Here is a 22251-nt window from a genome sequence, read left to right on the forward strand (position 1 = left end):
AGTGAGCCAAGATCACGCCATTGCACTCCAGCGTGGGTGACCAGAGCAAAATTCCATCTCAAAAAAAAAAAAAAATAGAACATTTTTGATACCTCCCTGATCCTATCTTCCTCTCAAATGAAACTCACTTACTGAATTTTATTGATTGATTGATTGATTGGTTTATTTTGAGATGGAGCCATGTTGATGTCTGTAACTTTCATTCATTCATTTTGTTTGACCATACAACACTAAGTATTATTTGACTATATATAGCAAATTACTTCTTCATTATGCTGATAATGGACGTTTGGGTTGTTTCCAAGGTTTTATTATTATATAAATGATGCTGGCCAGGTGTGGTGGCTCACGCCTGTAATCCCAGCACCTTGTGAGGCTGAGGCAGGCAGATCACAAGGACAGGAGTTCAAGACCAGCCTGGCCAACATGATGAAATCCAGTCTCTAATAAAAATACAAAAATTAGCCAGGAGTGGTGGCATGCGCCTGTAATCCCAGCTACTCAGGAGGCTGAGGCAGGAGAATTGCTTGAGCCTAGGAGGCAGAGGTTGCAGTTAGCCGAGATTGTGCCACTGCACTCCAGCCTGGGCGACAGAGCAAGACTCAGTCTCAGAAAAAAAGAAAAAGAAAATGGGACCAGGCAGGGCGGCTTATGCCTGTAATCCCAGCACTTTGAGAGGCCAAAGTGGGCAGATCACCTGAGGTTGGGAGTTTGAGACCAGCCTGACCAACATGGTGAAACCCTGTCTCTACTAAAAATACAAAATTAGCTGGGCATGGTGGCACATGCCTGTAGTCCCAGCTACTTGGGAGGCTGAGGCAGGAGAATTGCTTGAACCTGGGAGGCACAGGTTGAGGTAAGCCGAGATCGTGCCATTGCATTTCAGCCTGGGCAACAAGAGTGATACCCTGACTCAAAAAAAAAAAAAAAAAAAATGATACTACTGTGAAATTCTTGTATAAGTTTCCTGGTACACATATATAAGATTTTCTCTGAATAATATACCTAATAGTAGAATTGCAAGATCAGAGGATATAAGCATATTTAACTTTACTAGATAATGCCAGACTGTTTTCCAAAGCAATGAATCAGTATATACTCATCCTAGCAGGATGTAAGTGTTGCTATTTCTGTAATCCCTCCTTTCCAACACTTGTTGCAATCATACTTTATAGTTTTTGTGACTCTGGTGAGTGTAAAGTGGTAGGTAATTGTGGTTTTAATTTTTATTTCCAGGATTACTGTTGAGGTTGAGCAACTTCTCACATGTGTTCTTCTGTTTTTTTCTTTGTAAAGAATGTGTTCAAGTCTTTTGCTTGACTTGATAATCCACTTTGCTAGCTGTTGCTTTTTTGTGTATGTATGTACCTATACAATACTTCATTGAAGTTTTAAATATTTTAGCCATTATATTTTTCACTTCTGTAAGTAACATTTTTTTCAAATATGACTGAACATTTAAAAAATATTTTGCAGCTTTTGATTTCAAAGTATTTTTTTTCCATTTTATTATGATAATTTTAAAATGTAAAAGAACTATGCAATGGGCTAGGTGCAGTGGCTCACACTTGTAATCTTGGCACTTTGGGAAGCCAGGACAGGAAGGTCACTTCAGGCTAGGAATTTGAGACCAGCCTGGGCAACATAGTGAGAACTCGTTTCTATAAAGAAATTTTAAAAATTAGCCAGGTGTAGTGGTATGTGCCTGTAGTCTCCCTTCAGGAGGCTAAGGTGGAAGAATTGCTTGAGCCCAGGAGTTTGAGACTGCATTGAGCTCTGATTGTGCCATTGCATGGGCCAACTGGGCAGGTCCACTTAGACGCAATTTTAAAAAAATAAATTTATTAGAATTAGAATTACTTAGACACAATTTTTAAAAAATAAATATATTAGAAAAATTTTAGAGATTTGCAATAATTTGAAAAAGAAATGAACTATATAGCCTAGAAATGTTGAAAACATTGCTCACCCGGGCCCCACGGCCAGCAGAGTTGGCCCCACTCTGGCCACCGGGGCCTGTGCACTGGAATCGCCATGGCCTGTTCACCCCGCCTCACCAGTTTGAACCTCCATGGCCTCAACCAGATTTGAATGTCAAAAGCAGAGTGTCTATTTTAGGAAATCGGGAACTTTGGGCCACTCAGGCTTTCTAGATGAGACCACCCATGAAAGACTAGCAGAGGAAATGCTAGACTCCTTATCAGAGTTTTTTGAAGACCTTACAGACAAGCCATACGTGTTTTTTAAGGACTATGATGTTTTCTTTGGGAGTGGCATCTTAACTGCTAAACTGGGTAGAGATCTAGGAACCTACGTGATCAATAAGCAGATGCGAAACAAGCAAATCTGGTTATCTTCTCCATCCAGTGGACCCAAGTGTTATGACTGGACTGGGAAAAACTGGGTGTACTCCCATGATGGTGATGGCATGTTCCTCCATGAGCTGCTGGCTGCATAGCTCACTAAAGCCTTAAAAACCAAACTGGACTAGGAAAGACTCATGTTGCCCAGCCCAGTTTTAAGGACATTAAAAGCTGTCAAAGACCCCAGCTTCATTATGCAGCTGAGGTCTGTTTTTTTTTTTTTCTTCATTCCTGCTTTTGAGGACAGTTGGGCTATGTGTAACAGCTCTGTGGAAAGAGTGTGTTGCCTCCTACCTTGCCCCCAAGTTCTGATTTTTAATTTCTATGGAAGATTTTTTTGGATTCACTGATTTCCACCCTCACATGATATCCCTTATATTTTATTATGTCTTATGTCTATACCTAAATATAACATCCTTTAAAAAAGCAAAATGATAAGAAGGAAAAATTCCAGGAGAAATGAATTGTTTTCACTCTTCATTCTTTGAAGGATTTACTACAAGAAGTACATGAAGAGCAGCAGCTGGTCAACCTGCTCACTGTTCTGTCTCAAAATGAGACACGTTAAAGGGGAGCCTACAAATGTTCCTGGGCTTCTTTCAAAGTGTAAGCACTTCTGAGCTCTTTAGTATTGAAGTGTCGAAAGCAACTCACATGGGAAGACCATTTCTTATTTGTGCTTTGTGACTGCCAGGGTATGGCCTGCACTGGGTTGTCCAGGGAGACCTAGTGCTGTTTCTTCCACATATACACTTGGGTGTGCACGCGCACACACGCGCATGTGTGTATACATATTTTTTCAATCTAAGGGTTAGTACGGAATCAGCTACTACAAGAATGCAAAAAATCTTCCAAAGACAAGAAAGGAGGAAAAAAAGCCATTTTCATGAGCTGAGTGCTGTAGCATAATAAAATCATGGAGCTGAGGAGGTGCTTTGTAAATGTGAAGGCATATATAAAGAGATGCTCATGCTCATGTTGCTAAAAAGAGCCCTGATCCTAGACATAGTTCAGCCACAAAGTAGTTGTCCCTTTGTGGAAAAGTTTTCCAAACTCTCTGGACCTCTGCTTTCCCATCTGTTAATTGAGAGGATAGAATATGGTTGATTCATAGCATTCAGTGGTCCTGTCAAGCAGCCTAACAGGATACCTTTAATTCTCATTGGGTAGATGAGGGGATGACAAAGAACAATGTTAAAGCTACGTGGGAAACATTGTTATTGGTGTTGCCCTATCTGGATTTCAGTTGAATTCATGTAAAAATAATAGTCATCCTTTATTATACCCTTATTGGGTTAAGCCTGTTATACCATATTACCACATTTTAATTTTTACTGACCTGCACATTTTATATGATGCAGCAAGGCTCCAGGACATGAAAACTCATACAAAGTTATGCCCATGTGATATTATTTTCTTACTTAAAGAAGGATTTATTAGTGACAAGTTTGTATTAATTTGTAGCAAACGTTTTTCCAATGGGTGAATAAAAACACATTCTATTATAGTAAAAAAAAAAAAAAAAAAAAAAGGTCCGGGCGCGGTGGCTCACGCCTGTAATCCCAGCACTTTGGGAGGCCGAGGCGGGTGGATCACGAGGTCAAGAGATCGAGACCATCCTGGTCAACATGGTGAAACCTCGTCTCTACTAAAAATACAAAAAATTAGCTGGGCATGGTGGCGCGTGCCTGTAATCCCAGCTACTCAGGAGGCTGAGGCAGGAGAATTGCCTGAACCCAGGAGGCGGAGGTTGCGGTGAGCCGAGATCGCGCCACTGCACTCCAGCCTGGGTAACAAGAGCGAAACTCCGTCTCAAAAAAAAAAAAAAAAAAAGCTGGAAGCAGTGGCATATACCTACAGTCCTAGCTACTCAGGAGGCTGAGACAGGAGGATTGCTTGAAGCCAGGAATTGGAGATCAGCCTGGAAAACATAGCAAGATCCTAGCTCTTAAAAAAACACCCACAAAAAGGGCTGGTCGCGGTGGCTCATGCCTGTAATCCCAGCACGTTAGGAGGCTGAGGCGGGCGGATCACAAGGTCAAGAGATCGAAACCATCCTGGCCGGAATGGTGAAATCCCATCTCTACTAAAAAATACAAAAATTAGCTGGGTGTCAGGCCGCACGCCTGTAGTCCCAGCTACTCGGGAAGCTGAGGCAGGAGAATTGCTTGAACCCAGGAGGCGGAGGTTGCAGTGAGCCGAGATTGTGCCACTGCACTCCAGCCTGGCGCCTGGTGACAGAGCAAGACTCTGTCTCAAAAAAAAAAAAAACAACAAAAAAAAAAAAACAAAAACACACACACAAAAGTCTTAATAATAAAACAGTATAAACAAAAGTTAAATAGGTAAAATATTTTATTTCTTCTGAAGTAAAATTATTTTTTGAGTCTGATGCAAATGTTTAAGTGCAGTAGGCCAGTGTATGAGACAATAAATAAAATATTACCAGAAAAAAGAAATATTCAAAAAATTAAGAAAAAGGTATGTCATGAATACATAAAATATATGGAGACAGTAATCTATTTTATTATTTACTACTATAAAATATATACAAATCTATTATTATTATTATTACTATACAACATTTTCAGCCTTTATTGAGAGAATATAGTCATCACGCCAAAATTTATCCATCAACATACAACTTTATTTCCCATCTAAAGTTAATGAGAATGTATTTTATTTTAAATGGGACATAGAGGCAACATGCCAAGAATTAAAGTAAAACTATAAAGTTTTAGTTTCACACTCTGAATATCAACAAAGCAGTAATTCCTAAAATCATGAAAACATGATAAAGTATATAGAAAAAAATGAACATTTAGGTCATTTCATGCTTTCTTAATGTCATATAGTGAAAACAGATATACCTACAATTTCAGTCTACAGAAAGCATACTTCATAAGGTCATTATTCATTTAAAATAGTACAAATGTTTACAAAGAACATTTTACAATGGTACTTGCAAGATTGACCTATATAAAGAAATAAGAGTCTCATCAAAAGAGATGGCAAATTATAAATATAAAATATATCACAATGTTTAAATCCTCATAGTGCAAATCAAGAAAGATAACAATCTTTGGAGAGGAAAGTATTCAGCTTTACAAATTTACTGTAAATATATATATTAATTCAATAAGAAACACATTTAAACTTTACACTGCCACAGAATTGTTTTGTGGAAAAAAATGATATACTTTTTGAATATGCATACATCAAAATCAAAAAGTTAACTTTTACTTTTTCCTTTATTGGCAACTTTTGATGCATTTTTCGGTTTTGGTTCCCAGAGAGCATTTTTTACAAATCTCGAAGCTGCACTTCTAACCAGCTTGCCAGCCTTTTTCTTGTCTGTTATTTCCTTGACTCTGTTCATATATACTCTGATTCTTTCCAATTCCTGCTTTACTGGATGTTGCTTAGGATTAACTCCTTGAGTTGCCAAATAAACCCAAAACATTGAATTTAATGTGTATGCAGAAACCGAATCCACTTTTGCTTGTTCAAGTGGGTCCAACTTCTGCAACAACTCATTTCTAGAAACAGACATCATGGTCTTCAGCATCTCATCCACGGCACCAGTGGAATTCTCAAATGCTGACAAATAATCGTGAATTTCTACTGGATAGTCTTCATTAATTTCTTCACCTGCCATTATGGCTGACTCACGGACTTCCACTCCGGGCTCCTGGAAAGCGGTCGGGCAACGATCAAATCTATTATTAATGATTGTAATTTATGCACACACTTACAGACCATATATGGTACCATTCACAGTCCAGAGAAATGTAAACAAAAGTAATGATGCAATATTAAATCATAACTACATAAAATCACTGTAGTGCCTAATGTACTACTGTAATAATTTTGTAACCACATCCTGTTTCTCTGGCAGTGAGCTCAAGTGTTGCAAGTACTGCTTAAAATGCATATCATCTCCATGAGCAGTTTGTCTCTCCAGTAAATTGTGTATTGTAATAAAAAGTGATCTCTTGCGGTTCTTGCATATTTTTAATTGTGTTTAGTGCAGTACTATAAATATTGCATAATACCATGAGGCCCGTATGAAGTGATGCATCAAGTGCTCCCAAGAAGCAAAGAAAAGTCATGACATTACTGGAAAAAGTTGAATTGCTGGATATGTACTATAGATCAAGGTTTGCCATTGTGGTTGCCTGCCATTTCAAGATAAATTCATCCAGTAAGGAATATTGTAAAAAAAAGAAACGGAAATTTGTGAAGCCATCCCAGCAGGCATGAAAACCTTGCACTTTTTGTGAAATACCTTTTTATCTCATAAGGAAAATGTAGCGTTTATGTGGGTGCAAGGTTACTATAAGACATACTTACAGGCCGGGCGTGGTGAGTCATGCCTGTAATCCCAGCACTTCAGGAGGCTGAGGTGGGTGGACCACCTGAGGTCACCTGAGATCACAGGAGTTCAAAACCAGCCTGACCAATATGGTGAAACCTTGTCTCTACTAAAAATACAAAAAATAGTTGGGCGTGGTGGTGTGCCTCTGTAGTCCCAGATACTTGGAAGGCTAAGACAGGAGAAATTCTTGAACTCAGGAGGTGGAGGTTGCAGTGAGCTGAGATCATGCCACTGCACTCCAGCCTGGGTGACAGAGCAAGACTCCATCTAAAAAAAAAAAAAAAAAAAGATATGATTTGAGAAAAAGCTAACTCATTGTATAACAACTTGAAGCAAAAGGAAAGTGAAGGATCCAAAGCCGGGGAATTAAATTCTGGCAAAAAGTGGTTTGATAATTTTCAGAAGAGCTTTGGCTTTAAAAATGTTAAGATAACATGAGAAGCAGCTTCTGCCAACCAAGAGGCAGCAGACAAGTTCCCAGGTGCCACTGAGGAGAAAGGATACCTGTCTGAACAGGTTTTTAGTGCAGAAGATAGTACCCTTTTCTGGAAAAAACTGCCACAAAGGAGGTTTATTAGTGAGGAAGAGAAGTGAACACCAGGATGTAAAGCAGGAAGGGATAGACAACTCTGTTATTTTGTGCAAATGCACTTCAGTTTATGATCAAGACAGTCCTTATCTATAAAGCTGCTAATGCACCTTGAGAGAAAAGATAAACACCAGCTGCCAGTACAAGAAGAAGTTCTCAACATGGTCGAGCATGGTGGCTCATGCCTGTAATTCCAGCACTTTGGGAAGCTGAGGCGGACAGATCATGAGGTCAAGAGATCGAGACCATCCTGGCCAACATGATGAAATCCTGTCTCTACTAAAAATACAAAAATTAGCTGGGTGTGGTGGCATGCACCTGTGGTCCCAGCTACTTGGGAGGCTGAGGCAGGAGAATTACTTGAATCCAGGAAGCGGAGGTTGCAGTGAGCCAAGATTGCACCACTGCACTCTGGCCTGGCAACAGAGCGAGACTGTCTCAAAAATAAAAGGTCTGGACAACAGGAACTTTTTTCCAGATTGGTTTTGTTGATGCTGTGTCCCTGAAATCAGGAAGTACCTTGCCAGTAGAACTACCTTTTAAAGTTGTTTTCATTCTTGACAATGCCTCTGGCTATCCAGAACCCCATTAATTCAATACTGAAGGTGTCAAAGTGGCCCCAAACACAATGTCAGCCTCTAGATCAGGGGGTCATAAAGACCTTTAAGGTTCCTTACACAGAGTGCTCTATGGAAAGTGTTACCAAAACTATGGAAGAGAACCCCAATGGAGAGAAATCATGAAAGCTTGAAAGGATTCCACCATTGGAAATGCCATTGTTATCATAGAAAAAGCCTTGAAAGCCATCAAGCCTGAAACAATAAATTCCTGCTGGAGAAAACTGTGTCCAGATGTTGTGCATGACTTCACAGGATTTGTGACAGTCAAGGAAATCATGAAAGAGATTGTCAATGTGGCAAAAGGGGTTGGGAAGAAAGGGTTTCAAGATACAGATCTTGGAGAAGTTCAAGAGCTAATAGACACCACACCAGAAGAATTAACAGAAGATGACTTGGGGTGGATATGAAATTTTCTGAACCAGTGCCAGGAAGAAGACGTAGAAAAAGCAGTGGAGCCAGGCGCGGTGGCTCACGCCTGTAATCCCAGCACTTTGGGAGGCCGAGGCAGGTGGATCACGAGATCAAGAGATCAAGACCATCCTGGTCAACAAGGTGAAACCCCGTCTCTACTAAAAAATACAAAAATTAGCTGGGCATGGTGGCGCATGCCTGTAGTCCCAGCTACTCAGGAGGCTGAGGCAGGAGAATTACTTGAACCCAGGAGGCGGAGGTTGCAGTGAGCCGAGATCGCGCCGTTGCACTCCAGCCTGGGTAACAAGAGCGAAACTCCATCTCAAAAAAAAAAAAAATTTTTTTTTTAAGTTATTTGGCTGGGCATTTTTGGAATCTGAGGCAGGCAGATCACTTGAGCCCAGGAGTTCTAGACCAGCTGGGCAACATGGTGAAACCCCGTGCCTACAAAAAGTACAAAAAATTAGCTGGGTATGGTGTCACGTGTCCAGAGCCCCAGCTACCTGGGACGCTGAAATAATAGGATTACTTGAGCCCAGGATGTCAAGGTTACAGTTGGCCATGATCGTGCCACTGCTCTGCAGCCTGGGTGAAAGAATGAGAGACCCTATCTCAAAAAAATAAGTAAATACAGTTGACCTTGTATCCTGCCAGTCTTGCTGAATGTACTTGTTAGTTCTTTTAGCTTTCTTATATGTTCCTTAAGATTTTCTATATACATTTGTCTATTTTGGCTTTTGTTGCCATGGCTTTTGGTGTTTTAGTCATGAAGTCTCTGTCAATGCCTATGTCCTGAATGGTATTGCTTAGGTTTTCTCCTAGGGTTTTTATGGTGTTAGGTCTTATATTTAAATCTTTAATCCATCTGGAGTTAATTTTTGTATAAGGTGTAAGGAAGGGGTCCAGTTTCAGCTTTCTGAATATGTGATGTTCCCCTCCCTGTGTCCATGTGTTCTCACTGTTCAACACCCACTTATGAGTAAGAAGATGTGGTGTTTGGTTTTCTGTTCTTGTGTCAGTTTGCTGAGAATGATGGTTTCCAGCTTTATCCATCTCCCTTCAAAGGATATGAACTCATCCTTTTTTATGGCTGTATAGTATTCCATGGTGTATATGTGCCACATTTTCTTTATCCAGTCTCTCATTGATGGGCGTTTGGGTTGGTTCCAAGTCTTTGCTATTGTGAACAGTGCCACAATAAATATACATGTGCATGTGTCTATAATAGCATGATTTATAATCCTTTGGGTATATACTCAATAATGGAAATGCTGGGTCAAATGGTATTTCTATTTCTAGATCCTTGAGGAATCGCCACACTGTCTTCTACAATGGTTGAACTAATTTATATTCCCACCAACAGTTTAAATATGTTCCTATTTCTCCATATTCTCTTTAGCATCTGTTGTCTCCTGATTTTTTAATGATCGCCAGAGTCTCACTCTGTTGCCCAGATGAGTGCAGTGGTGCAATCTCAGCTCACTGCAACTTCTGCCTCCTGGGTTCAAGCGATTCTCCTGCCTCAGCCTCCTGAGTAGCTGAGATTACAGACACCCACCACCACACTCAGCTAATTTTTGCATTTTTCAATAGAGACTAAAATATAAATCAGGCTATTGCACCCGGCCTTATTTATTTTAAATTTTTGAGACAGGGTCTTGCTCTGTTGTCCAGGCTGGCCTGGAAATCCTGAGCTCAAGAGATCTCCCATCTCCATCTTCTGAGTAGCTGTTTCTCTTTTCTATTTCATTTATTTCCATTCATACTTTATTATTATTTCCTTTTTACTTTAATTTATATTAATTCTAGTGTTTTAAGCTTGGATCTCAAACCTTTCTTCTCTTCTAATACATTTATGTTTGTTTGCTTATTTATTTATTGAGACTGAGTTTCACTATCTTGCCTAGGCTGGAGTGCACTGGCGCAATTTTGGCTCATGGCAACTTCTGGCTCTTGGACTCAGGTGATTCTCCTGCCTCAGCCTCCTGAGTAGCTGGGACTACAGGTGTACACCACCACACCTGGCTAATTTTTTGTATTTTTAGTAGAGATATGGTTTCACCATGTTGGTCAGGCTGGTTTTAAATTCCTGACCTCAGGTGATCCTTCTGCCTTGGCCTCCCAGTGTGCTGGGATTACAGGTGTGAGCCACTGCACCAGCCACATTTTATTTTTGACCACATATTATATGGCTTATTTATGTGGAATGTCCAGAATAAGCAAATTTGTAGATACCAGAAGCAGATGAGGGGTTATCCAGGGCTGAGGGAGGGGACTGGGGCAAATGGGGGAGGGATCTTCTAGAGAATAAAGGGCTTCTTTTGGGGGTGATGAAGTGCTCTAAAATTGGTTGTGGTGATAGTTAAACAACTTTCTGGATATAATAAATGCCACTGAATTGTACACATTAAATGGGTGAATTGTATGGTATGTTAGTTGTATATTAATAAAACTGTTACAAAGAAATACAATCTGCCTCACTAGCTGTATGACATTGAAGAGTGATCTCACCTCTCCTAGCCTTAGTTTACTTATCTGTAAAATGATAACAGAAGCTACATCATGAGATTGCTATGATGTTTCAATGGGAGGATTGTGTAACTACTGAGCATAGAAGTACTTACCTTTTAAGCATTGTTTTAACCGTATAATTTCAGTTTTAAAATTTATTCAGATTTTTTTTTTAACCCAGCATATGAATTATCTTGGCAGTGGTTTTATCTGCACTTGAAAAGAATTTGGTGTATTCTGGTATTACTAGATGGAATTGTATAAAAATGTTAGTTTGTTCAATTTGATATTAAACTAATTTGAAGAGTGTTCTCTGTATCTTCTGCATTCTTGTTGATTTTCTGTCTGCTCTTTCAATTTCTGAAACAGTAGTATTTAAACCTCTAATCATGGCTGGGTACAGTGGCTCGTGCCTACAATCCCAGTGATTTGGGAGGCTGATGCGGGTAGATTGGTTGAGCTTAGGAGTTTAAGATCAGTATGGCCAACATGGCAATACCCTATTTCTACAAAAAATACAATATTTAGCTGGGCATGGTTATGCCTACCTGTAGTGCCAGCTACTTGGGAGCCGGAGATGGGAGGATCACTTGAACTCAGGAGGTCGAGGCTGCAGTGAGTTGTGATCATGCCAGTGCACTCCAGCCTGGGCAACACAGTGAGATTCTGTCTCAAAAAATTTTTTATTTTTGTAATGTGAGATAAGTGAGTCCTATAGGCAGAGAGAGAGAAGTTAACATTTACATTTATGAACTGTTGCATGAGATATATAGAAAAGAAGCAACTTCTGAAATTACAACATCCTGCAGTTCTGTTTCTGGGAACTTTACTGATTTATCTCCTCACTTGAACAAAATAAGCATTGATTCCTGCATTTCTGAAAATCTCAAGATCTGGACCACTGTTGAAAAAATTTCCAGTGAGGCTCACTTATATCTGCAAAGATGGGAAAAAAATACAAGAACATTGTTCTACTGAAAGGATTAGAGGGCATCAATGGTTATCATTTTAGAATGGTTAAGTCCTTACTGAGCAGTGATTTGAAACTTAATCCAAAAATGAGAGACAAGTATGACAAAATTCAGATTGCTGACTTGATGGAAGAAAAGGTCCCAGGTGATGCTGGTTTGGGCAGACTAATACAAATTATCAAAGAAATACCAACACTTGGAGACTTTGCTGAAACTCTTAGAAAAGTTAAAAGCACAAGAACAAACCCCATCAAAAAAGAGGAAGCAGGAAATGGATCCTGCTGTACCTGCACTCTCTGCAATCAGCACTGTCACAGCCAAAGGAGTAGAGGCAACTCCTGGAGATCAGAAAAGAAAAATCTCAACCAAAAAAAAGAGTAAGATGTCGGAAGAGCAGACTCAGCTTCCTTGTCCTGCAGGAGCCAGGATGTTCACAGCTGTGGGCCATTCCCCACCTCCCCAGCCCTCATCATCAGCTCCACCCAATGCTTTCTCCATTGAGAGCCCAAAACCGGTGGCCAAACGTCCGGTAACTGCCAGAAGAAATGTTCCCCAAAAGGGCCCAGTGATAGTGAAGGTACTGAGTGCAACAAAGCCATCTGGATGTGAGACCCCAGAAAAGGAGAAAAAAATGATGTTTCATGCTACAGTGGTTACACCGACACAGTTCTTCCATGTGAAGGTTTTAAACATCAACTTGAAGGAGAAATTCAGTGGAAAGAAAATCATCACCATATCAGATTATTTGGAATATAATCTCCTAGAGGTCAATGAAGGATCTTCTGTATCTGAAGCTGGTCCTGACCAAAAGCTTGAGGTTCCAAATAAAATCATCAGCAGAGCAAAGGAAACTCTGAAGATTGATATTCTTCACAAGCCTCAGGAAATACTGTGTATGGGATATTTACACTACATAAGAAAGAAGTAAATCAAAAACAGAAGAGTACAACCTATGAAATTGAGGATGACAGGAAAAATGGATGTAGTGGGGACAGGACAATGTCACGATATCCCCTGTGAAGATGGAGATAAGCTCCATCTTTTCTGCTTCCGACTTAGAAAAAAGAACCAGATGTCAAAACTGATTTCAGAAATGCATAGTTTTATTGAAGTAAAGAAAAAAACAAACCCGAGAAATTATGCCCCCAAGAGCATGAGACTACCTCAGAAGCAGAGTCAGCTTCTAAATACTTCAGAGGCCAGCACAACCCTCCCTGAGAGCCATCCTCAGACTCCTCAGATGCCACCAATAACCGCATCCGGAAGTTCCATCATCAAGGAAAGTGAAGACCCATTCCCCAAAATAAATGACTTCTGGAGGATGCATAAGGAAATGTGGCAGTTTCCATGACCGTCCTTGACCAGCATAGGCCCAGCTGGGAGCCATCCCCAGACTCCTCAGATGTCTGCATCAACACCAAGCAGCAGTTTCTTTACCACAGTCATAAAGAGGGAAAACAAGAAAGACGCACTCAATCCTGATTCATATATGAAAACTTCAAACTCCTTCTTCTAAAATCTGGATGCCATTGATAATAATGCCTATGGAGATAAGATCTAAGTGCCGAAAAAATGTACATATACCTGGTTGAAATACAACACTAGATATGCTGTTAATTCTTAGAAATGGGGTATTGGGAGTGCTTTGTTAATTCTTTAGGGTTTTGTATAAAAGGCCATATTTTGCAACTATGACTTTTATAATTTGAAAAAACAAATAAACATTATCTTTCTTTGTGGGGAAAAAAAAAAGAAGCAACGTCTTAGGAAATTTTAAATGTATGGCAGGATTATAGTTTATAGAACTGACCAAATGAAGAATAATTTCTAGGTGGGGCGTGGTGGCTCACGCCTGTAATCCCAGCACTTTGGGAGGCCAAGGTGGGCAGATCACCTGAGGTCAGGACTTCAAGACCAACCTGGCCAACATGGCAAAACCCCGTCTCTTCTAAAAATAAAAAAAATTAGCCGGCGTGGTGGCAGGTGCCTGTAATCCCAGCTACTCAGGAGGCCAAGGCAGGAGAACTGCTTGAACTTGGGAGGTGGAGGCTACAGTAAGCCAAGATCATGCTATTGCAGTCCAGCCTGGGCGACAGAGTGAGACTCCCTCTTAAAAAAAAAAAAAAAAGAATTTCTAAATGAAAATTACCCAGTTCTTGAAATTGTTTTCTTTTGTTTTCATGTCAAACTTTTCCATGTCAGTTTTTTCTTTTATTATTTTTTCTGCTTGCTTTTTTATTTATTTATTTATTTATTTATTTATTTATTTGCTTTTTTATTTTTTGAGATAGAGTCTCACTCTGTCACCCAGGCTGGAGTACAGTGGCGCGATCTCAGCTCACTGTTACCTCCACCTCCAGGGTTCAAGTAATTCTCCTGCCTCAGCCTCCCGTGCTTGCTTTTTTCTTCTGATTTTTCTCCACCCTTTTTATCCCTCCTTAACTCTTTTCACTGTCTTTGCTAATATTCTTAGAAATCTCATTCATTTTCATAGCTTCAGTTTTTATCTCCATGAAGATTCTATCAGTATTTACATACACTCAAACTTGTCTTCTGAGATACTGCCCTGAATTTGCAAATTCTGGTTGAGGAGCAGTTCTGTCGGTATTATCATATTGCCTCAAATAAAATATACCTAAAACCTGAAGCCTTATACTCACCCCAAATTAGCTCATCCTTTACCTCGCCTTTTCTTTCAGAAGCTCCCCAGTCTTCTCTCAAGTCATGCATTCCTGGAATCTTAGTCATTTTCAATACCTCCCTATCCTATAATTAATTGCCAAGGCCCATTAGTTTGACCTTGTCAGTGCTTCTCATGTCTTTTCCCTCTTATTTCTTTTTTTAAGACAGAGTCTCACTGTGTTGTACAGCCTAGAGTATAGTGACATGATCACAGCTTACTGCAGCCTTGACCTCCTGGGCTCAAGCAGTCCCCCTGCTTTAGTCTCCCAAGTAGCTAGGAACACAGGCATTGTGCTGCTATACCCAGCTTATTTTTTTATTTTTTACTTTTTTATAGAGATGGAGTCCACTGTGTTACCCAGGCTGGTCTCAGACTCCTAAATTCAAGCAACCCTTCTGCCTCTGCCTCCCAAAGTGCTGGGATTGCAGGCGTGAGCCACCATGGCCAGCCACCCCAGCCTCATTTTAATTTCCAAAGCAATATCTTTTTATTTGTTTAACAGATACTTGTTGAAATTCTATATGTGTTAGGATTCCCCCCCCAATAGCATGAATTGTATGGTTTCCACATGATACAGATCATAGTGCCTAGCAACAATAGACCTCAGTAAGCATTTGTGAATAACTCATTAAATGAATATATTACATTGAACCATATGAAATTGTCATTTTTTTTTTTTTTTTTTTGAGACGGAGTTTCACTCGTTACCCAGGCTGGAGTGCAATGACGCGATCTCGGCTCACCGCAACCTCCGCCTCCTGGGTTCAGGCAATTCTGCCTCAGCCTCCTGAGTAGCTGCGATTACAGGCACGCGCCACCATGCCCAGCTAATTTTTTTTTTTTGTATTAGTAGAGACGGGGTTTCACCATGTTGACCAGGATGGTCTCGATCTCTTGACCTCGTGATCCACCTGCCTCGGCCTCCCAAAGTGCTGGGATTACAGGCTTGAGCCACCGCGCCCGGCCGAAATTGTCATTTTTAGAAGTCAAAATGGTTAAATATCAGCAATTCAATATTCAACAAATATATTAATAAGAATTATTCCAATATAAAAGAGAAAATACTATTATATTACTCCTTGACACTGTATCAATGTGTATAATTTTCTTTCATTGGACTACAAAACTTGACTTTTCTCTTCTTTACCTACCAGGAAACACGAAATTATCCAGAATCATATCCACAACTGCCAAGGGATGAAACAGTGGAGAATCCTCATCTCCAGAAGCACATTTTGGAATTAGCATCCATTCTGGATGTTCGAAACGTGTTCTTTGAGAATACCATTGATGACTATTAAAACAAAAACCCTCTTGTCAAAACAAGTTTTCATTTTCCACAAATTTTAAATGGTGCAGTTTTCTAATGTGATAACAGACACATAGTGGTGTTACTTACTTTTTATTTTTTAATTTAGGGCCACCATTTTAAAAAAAAATAAGGAAAAGAAACGTTCACACTTAGCGTAACTGTTTTAAAATGCAACCTTTCAGGTCTTTTAAAATCTCAATCTTGGAATTTTTATTTTTTGATTTTGAGGGATGGATATTTACCTCCAACATCTAATCCTACACTCGAATAGTCACTATTCTCACCCTGAGAAGAGTAAACCATTTATTTTTGTATATTGAGGTAAATCCAACTCTTAAACTTGGATAAGTTAAATGTCTGGATTTGGAAATATGTAATGGTTCATAATAATGAAGCTAGCCACGATGGACTACTGAAAATCAAGAACAGAATCCCTCTATCATATATTTTTTCTCTTTCCAACTTAGCTGGTAGAAAAATGTTTGATTCTTTGAAACATGATCAAGCCAGTTTTTGAAATCATTTAATTTCTTTCAATACTGTCATAATTTCAGAAATTGGATTGATTTGCATTTGAAAGCTAGATCTTAATTGAGGACTTGAGATGGTAAATATTACTTGGAATGTATGAGTATTGTGTCAGGAGATTTGCTTGCATATTTTGTTTTCTTTGTAGTCTTTGAATGCTGGAAATGAAAAAGGAAACAACTTTGAAATATTTCAGCCAAAAAAACGTCATTGCTTTCATAATACAATGTCTCCAATAGGAATTCTATTTAAACTCTTGGTTTATGAGATCACGTTTAAAGACTGGATTGATATCTGTGGCATAGAGTATAAAGTTTTAATTTTTTGCCTCGTTCAAATTTATGAGACTTCAAAGTCAGAGATGTTTTGAATTTTGTAAGGATTAACGGGTGTTATGAAACCTAAAATGTAAGTTGATTTTGTATTGACAATTTGGAAATAAGATTTATTAACATTCCCTGTATTTAGTATTTATATTAATGCACAAAATTTTCATTATCTTAAATAAGACTCAGTGTATATTATAAGAATTTTTCTTTTTTGTGTTTTCCTTCCCTGTCATTCCCTTTGTAATTTCACAGTCACTAGCTAGGATATCCCCTCCTCCTTTTTGATTACCCAGCATTCAATTTCAGAAATCTGTGAATGAAAGGCATTATACCTAATTTTCTGTACAGGATCACATCTGGCAGTCCCGGGGAAGTGAGGTGATTGCTTTTGGTATCTCTTTCTCATGACCCTAGGTAAATTTTGTACTGTAATTTTTGTTTGTTTTGAGACGGAGTCTCGCTCTTGTTGCCCAGGCTGGAGTGCAGTGGCACAATCTTGGCTCACTGCAACCTCTGTCTCCTGGGTTCAAGCAATTCTCCTGCCCTCAGCCTCCCTAGTAGTTTGGATTACAGGCATCCGCCACCACGCCTGGCTAATTTTTGTATTTTTAGTAGAGATGGGGTTTCACCATGTTGGTCAGGCTGGTCTCAAACTCCTGACCTCGTGATCTGCCTGCCTTGACCTCCCAAAGTGCTGGGATTACAGGCATGAGCCACCATGCCGGGCCATTATTTTTAACTTGGTTTTCATTTCTAGCATAGAGACTAATTTGGGTCTAAGTTATTCCCATTCCTGCTCTGATTTGCTGATGTTTTAAATCTGAAGTCCAAAGTTACCGTTTTGTGGTTTGGGGACTTGGTGGGTATTTTGTTTACTTTTTTTTTTAAGAGATAGGGTCTTGATCTGTTGCCCAGGCTGGGGTGCAGTGGTATGATTATGGCTTACTGCAGCCTTAAACTCCTGAACTCAGGCAGTCCTCCCACCTCAGCCTCCCAAGTAGCTGGGACTACAGTCATGCGTCACCGTGCCTGGCTAATTTTCTTTAGTTTTTAATTTTTTGTAGAGATTTGGTGTCACTTTGTTGAGCAGGCCAGTCTCAAACTCCTGGGCTCAAGTGATCCTCCTGCCTCAACCTCCCAAAGTGCTAGGATTACAGGTGTGAGCCACTGTACCTGGCCTATTTACTTTTTAAAAATATTTTTGTTTGTTCTTTCAAACAGTATTTTAGAAAGCTTGAGAAAAGTTACCCTGGAAAGATACTTTCTTTGCTAGTGGGTTGTTTTCATTTTCAAGTAAAGACTGCTTTCCCTTTTCTTCAGTGTCTTAACTCCATAGCTTTCCTTTAGTCAGTGTTCATTGAACTACAGCAATAGACTATCTTCCATTTTCTGACCTCTTGTTTCAATTTCCCTTAAGTCCTATGCCAGTTATGCTCCTACCAACACAGGATTTCCTGTCCTCTAATGTTTAAAATAGTATTTACTGTTCTGAGCTGTATCCTCCCCTGTTAAGCATAAAGAACACTGGTCTGAGAACTAGGAGACCTGAGTTCTAGTCCTGGCTTTCCTGGTAACTAGTGTTACGCCCTTTGACAAGTGTCTTCATGTCTCTGCTTGTTAGCACTCTCATCTGTAAAATGAAGAGGTTGGCCCAGGTCTTTTCCAACTCTATGATTCTGTCATTTGGACTCTTGTTTCCAAAAGTATTGACTTCCCTACTCCAACCACCAGGAGAACTATTTACCCTGTTTGTAGTGTACACAGTTTCTTTTGTAGGTCATATTTACCTAGATTTTGTTCAAGAAGATCTAGGTCCCACTTAACTGTTTTAGAAACTAGTGCAGAGGTAAACTCTCCTAAAGAAATTAGAGCTTTTATGATTAGAAACATGTTTGTCTAAAAATAAGGATTTTAAAATTCACAACATTGACCCTTATCATGTTGCCCCTCAAGCTTATAGTGTAATTCCTTACTGGTGGTTAAAAATCTAAAGTGGACTGAAGTGATCTTGAATCTTTGAAGAGAGAAAAACTGTGCTGGAAAATGTTATTGTTTAATTGATGCCTTAAAAAACAATGCGTTTTAAACAACCATTATACTCCAGATTGTCTTCTGAGCATTGGGGAAGCAAACAAAATAGACTTCAAATCCTTGTGTTCATGAAGCTTACATTCTAGTAGGAAGAGTAAGGCAATAAACAAAAGTAATTTATGTTAGAAAATGTTAAGTAAGATGGAAAAGTGTAGATTATGGTAAGGTAAATCTTTTGTTTGTTTTCTTAAGAGAAGAACAATGTTTAAAAGAGTGATCAAGCAGGGCATGGTGGCGTGCCCCTATTTGTCCCATAACCTGGCAGGCCGAGGTGGGAGGATCACTTAAGCCCAGGAGTTTGAGGCTGCCATGAGCTGTGATCGTGCCACTGCACTCCAGCCTGGGTGACAAAGCAAGACCTCATCTCTGGAAAAAAAGAAAAGAAAAAAAACAGTGATGATCAGGGTAGGCTTCATTAGGAGGGTCACATTTGCACGGATACCTTATTTGTCTTTTCTTTCTTTACTTTTTTGTTTTGTTTTGTTTTTTTTGAGACAGAGTTTTGCTATTGTTGTCCAGGCTAGAGTGCAATGGTGCGATCTCACCGCAACATCCACCTCCAGGGTTCAAGTGATTCTCCTACCTCAGGCTCCCGAGTAGCTAGGATTACAGGCATGCACCACCACGCCTGGCTAATTTTGTATTTTTAGTAGAGATGGGATTTCTCCATGTTGGTCAGGCTGGTCTCGAACTCCTGACCTCAGGTGATCCACCCGCCTCGGCCTCCCAAAGTGCTGGGATTACCGGCATGAGCCACTGTGCCTGGCCCTCTTTCTTTACTTTTTATCATGAAAGTGTTAAACATACAGGGTTTTGGGTTTTTTGTTTGTTTGTTTTGAGACAGTTTCACTCTTGTTACTCAGGCTGGAGTGTGGTGGCGGGATCTCGGCTCACTGTGACCTCTGCCTCCTGGTTTCGGTGCTTCTCCTGCCTCAGCAGGCATGCACCACCACGCCCGGCTAATTTTGTATTTTTAGTAGAGATGGGGGTCTCACCATGTTGGTCAGGTTGGTCTCAAACTCCTGACCTCAGGTGATCCACCTGCCTCAGCCTCCCAAAGTGCTGGGATTACGGGCATGAGCCACTGTGCCTGGCCCTCTTTCTTTACTTTTTATCATGAAAGTGTTAAACATACAGGGTTTTGGGTTTTTTGTTTGTTTGTTTTGAGACAGTTTCACTCTTGTTACTCAGGCTGGAGTGTGGTGGCAGGATCTCGGCTCACTGTGACCTCTGCCTCCTGGTTTCGGTGCTTCTCCTGCCTCAGCAGGCATGCACCACCACGCCCGGCTAATTTTGTATTTTTAGTAGAGATGGGGGTCTCACCATGTTGGTCAGGTTGGTCTCAAACTCCTGACCTCAGGTGATCCACCTGCCTCAGCCTCCCAAAGTGCTGGGATTACGGGCATGAGCCACCGCACCTGGCCTAAACCTACACTTTAATAAACCCTCCTTGTACCTCACCCAGCTTCTGTATTTTAAGGTATTTAATCAAGGAAAAAGAATTATGTTAAAGGACAGTTGCCCAATGGGCTTGAGCTGATAACTGGCAAAGAATTTCATTTTTTAAAAATGCATACAGGCTGGGCGCAGTGGCTCATGCTTATAATCTCAGCACTTTGGAAGGCTGAGGCTGGCGGATCATGAGGTCAGGAATTCGAGACCAGCCTGGCCAATATGGTAAAACTGTCTCTACTAGAAATATAAAAATTAGGGCCGGGCGCGGTGGCTCAAGCCTGTAATCCCAGCACTTTGGGAGGCCGAGGTGGGTGGATCACGAGGTCAAGAGATCGAGACCATCCTGGTCAACATGGTGAAACCCCGTCTCTACTAATACAAAAAATTAGCTGGGCACGGTGGCACGTGCCTGTAATCCCAGCTACTCAGGAGGCTGAGGCAGGAGAATTGCCTGAACCCAGGAGGCGGAGATTGCGGTGAGCCGAGATCGCGCCATTGCGCTCCAGCCTGGGTATCAAGAGCGAAACTCCGTCTCAAAAAAAAAAAAAAATATATATATATATATATATAAATTAGCCGGGTGTGGTGGCATGCACCTGTAGTCCCAATCTTCAGGAGGCTGAAGCAGAAGAATTGCTCGAACCTGGGAGACGGAGGTTGCAGTGAGCTGAGATCACACCACTGCACTCCAGCCTGGGCGACAGAGTGAGACTCGATCTCAAAAAAACAATACAAAAAAAAGCATACCACCTGCCCTTTATAAATGCAAAACATTTAAGCCCTATATTAGAATTGATAAAAATTTAAATATTGGAGCTAAGAACAGAGCAAAGCAAAGGGAAAAAGCACTTTGTTTTCAAATTGCACAAATTCTCCCTGGAGATTCTGATAAAGTCTCTCATCTCTATTAAGTCTCACTGTAAAAAACATAGAAAGCCTAAGACTATAAGACGTCAGTTATACACAAAACAAAATGAAGCACAATGGAATTTTCTCTTTCTTTATATTTCTGAAGTTGGTAAAGCAACTATCTTCTCTATTTTACAGAAGAGAAAACAGAGACCCAAAAAACTATTCATAGTAATAGAACTAGAACTAAAACTTAGATCTCTTCATCTCAGCCCAGTCTTTTCAGTAGCTCAGACTGCTTTCTATAATGAACAAAAAAGAATAATTAGAGATTTGTATTTTGGCACAAAACAGCATCAAATTTTTATTAATTATAAAAATCTGTGAGTCTGACATTTTGTCTTTTATTCTAGCCAAGATGTATTCTTCGTATGCATGTGTGTTTCTCCTAGAAAGTGGTGCTCTCAAACCTCTCAAAGCACAGAGTTTATTGTACCCTCTTTATTTTTACCAAATTGAAATGTTTAAGGATTTCAGAAGCAAAGTGCAATCCACTGGTGGCTGGAGTTTTACTGATACAGAACTCGGGTGGTTCCCTTCCCGCCAACTTCTGGTTACTGCCCTTTATTTCCTTTGTACAACAGAATTCCCTGAAACAGATTAGGTGGTAATTGTACTGAATTTAGTCAGCATAATGGGAAAAGCGACAAATTAGATTTATGTATTAGGTATTATGGAGCTTTCTTTAGCACTCTCGGCAAGTTTAATCTCTGACGTGTGATTTAGTAACTTTCTGTCTCTGAAAAGCAGTTTGGACCCAGTTGAAAAATCTTATTTATGGAGACTTGTAATCAGCCTGATATACAGAGAACATTCTGGACTGGAAATATAGTCAGGCACCAAGGTCTGCTAACTTGGCCATTGTCATTGATTCGAAATCACCTCCCCACCCTGAGTGAGTATAAGATTTGATATGAATCTGAATGCTTTGAGTCTCCTGGTGATATTTTGAGTATATATGTTCCTGTGTGTGTTTGGAAAGCATAGAAGGTATTTAGCTTGAGGGCTTTTTTGTTGACCTTATTTATTTGAAATTCTTATTTTGTTTGTAATGGCATATGTATATTTTTGTGATGCTACATGCAATCTGTGTATACTTTT

At 40.0% G+C, this 22251-nt stretch overlaps 2 protein-coding genes and 2 pseudogenes across 2 annotated transcripts in view; 3 read left to right on the forward strand and 1 right to left on the reverse strand.

Moving 5' to 3' along the window:
• Positions 1-20491, forward strand: part of SCAI (suppressor of cancer cell invasion) — a 181408-nt gene extending 160917 nt beyond the window's left edge. Inside the window, exon 18 of the mRNA XM_064378032.1 lies at positions 15681-20491. Coding sequence (XP_064234102.1) covers positions 15681-15827 — 147 coding nt within the window. The 3' untranslated portion in view covers positions 15828-20491. The remainder of the gene's footprint in view (positions 1-15680) is intronic.
• LOC105721206 (frataxin, mitochondrial-like) lies at positions 556-15754 on the forward strand (annotated as a pseudogene).
• Positions 5318-6069, reverse strand: LOC105721207 (nuclear nucleic acid-binding protein C1D-like). The gene has a single exon (XM_064375735.1). The coding sequence runs from the start codon at positions 6019-6021 to the stop codon at positions 5596-5598; it is 426 nt and encodes a 141-aa protein (XP_064231805.1). The 5' UTR covers positions 6022-6069; the 3' UTR covers positions 5318-5595.
• On the forward strand, positions 11589-13750 carry LOC135274670 (gamma-interferon-inducible protein 16-like; annotated as a pseudogene).
• Positions 20492-22251: the final 1760 nt, after the last annotated feature.

The sequence above is a fragment of the Aotus nancymaae genome, unplaced genomic scaffold (genome assembly GCF_030222135.1).
Source record: "Aotus nancymaae isolate 86718 unplaced genomic scaffold, 86718_ANA_hifiasm-v0.15.2.pri h1tg000003l, whole genome shotgun sequence".
Taxonomy (NCBI): Eukaryota; Metazoa; Chordata; class Mammalia; order Primates; family Aotidae; genus Aotus; species Aotus nancymaae.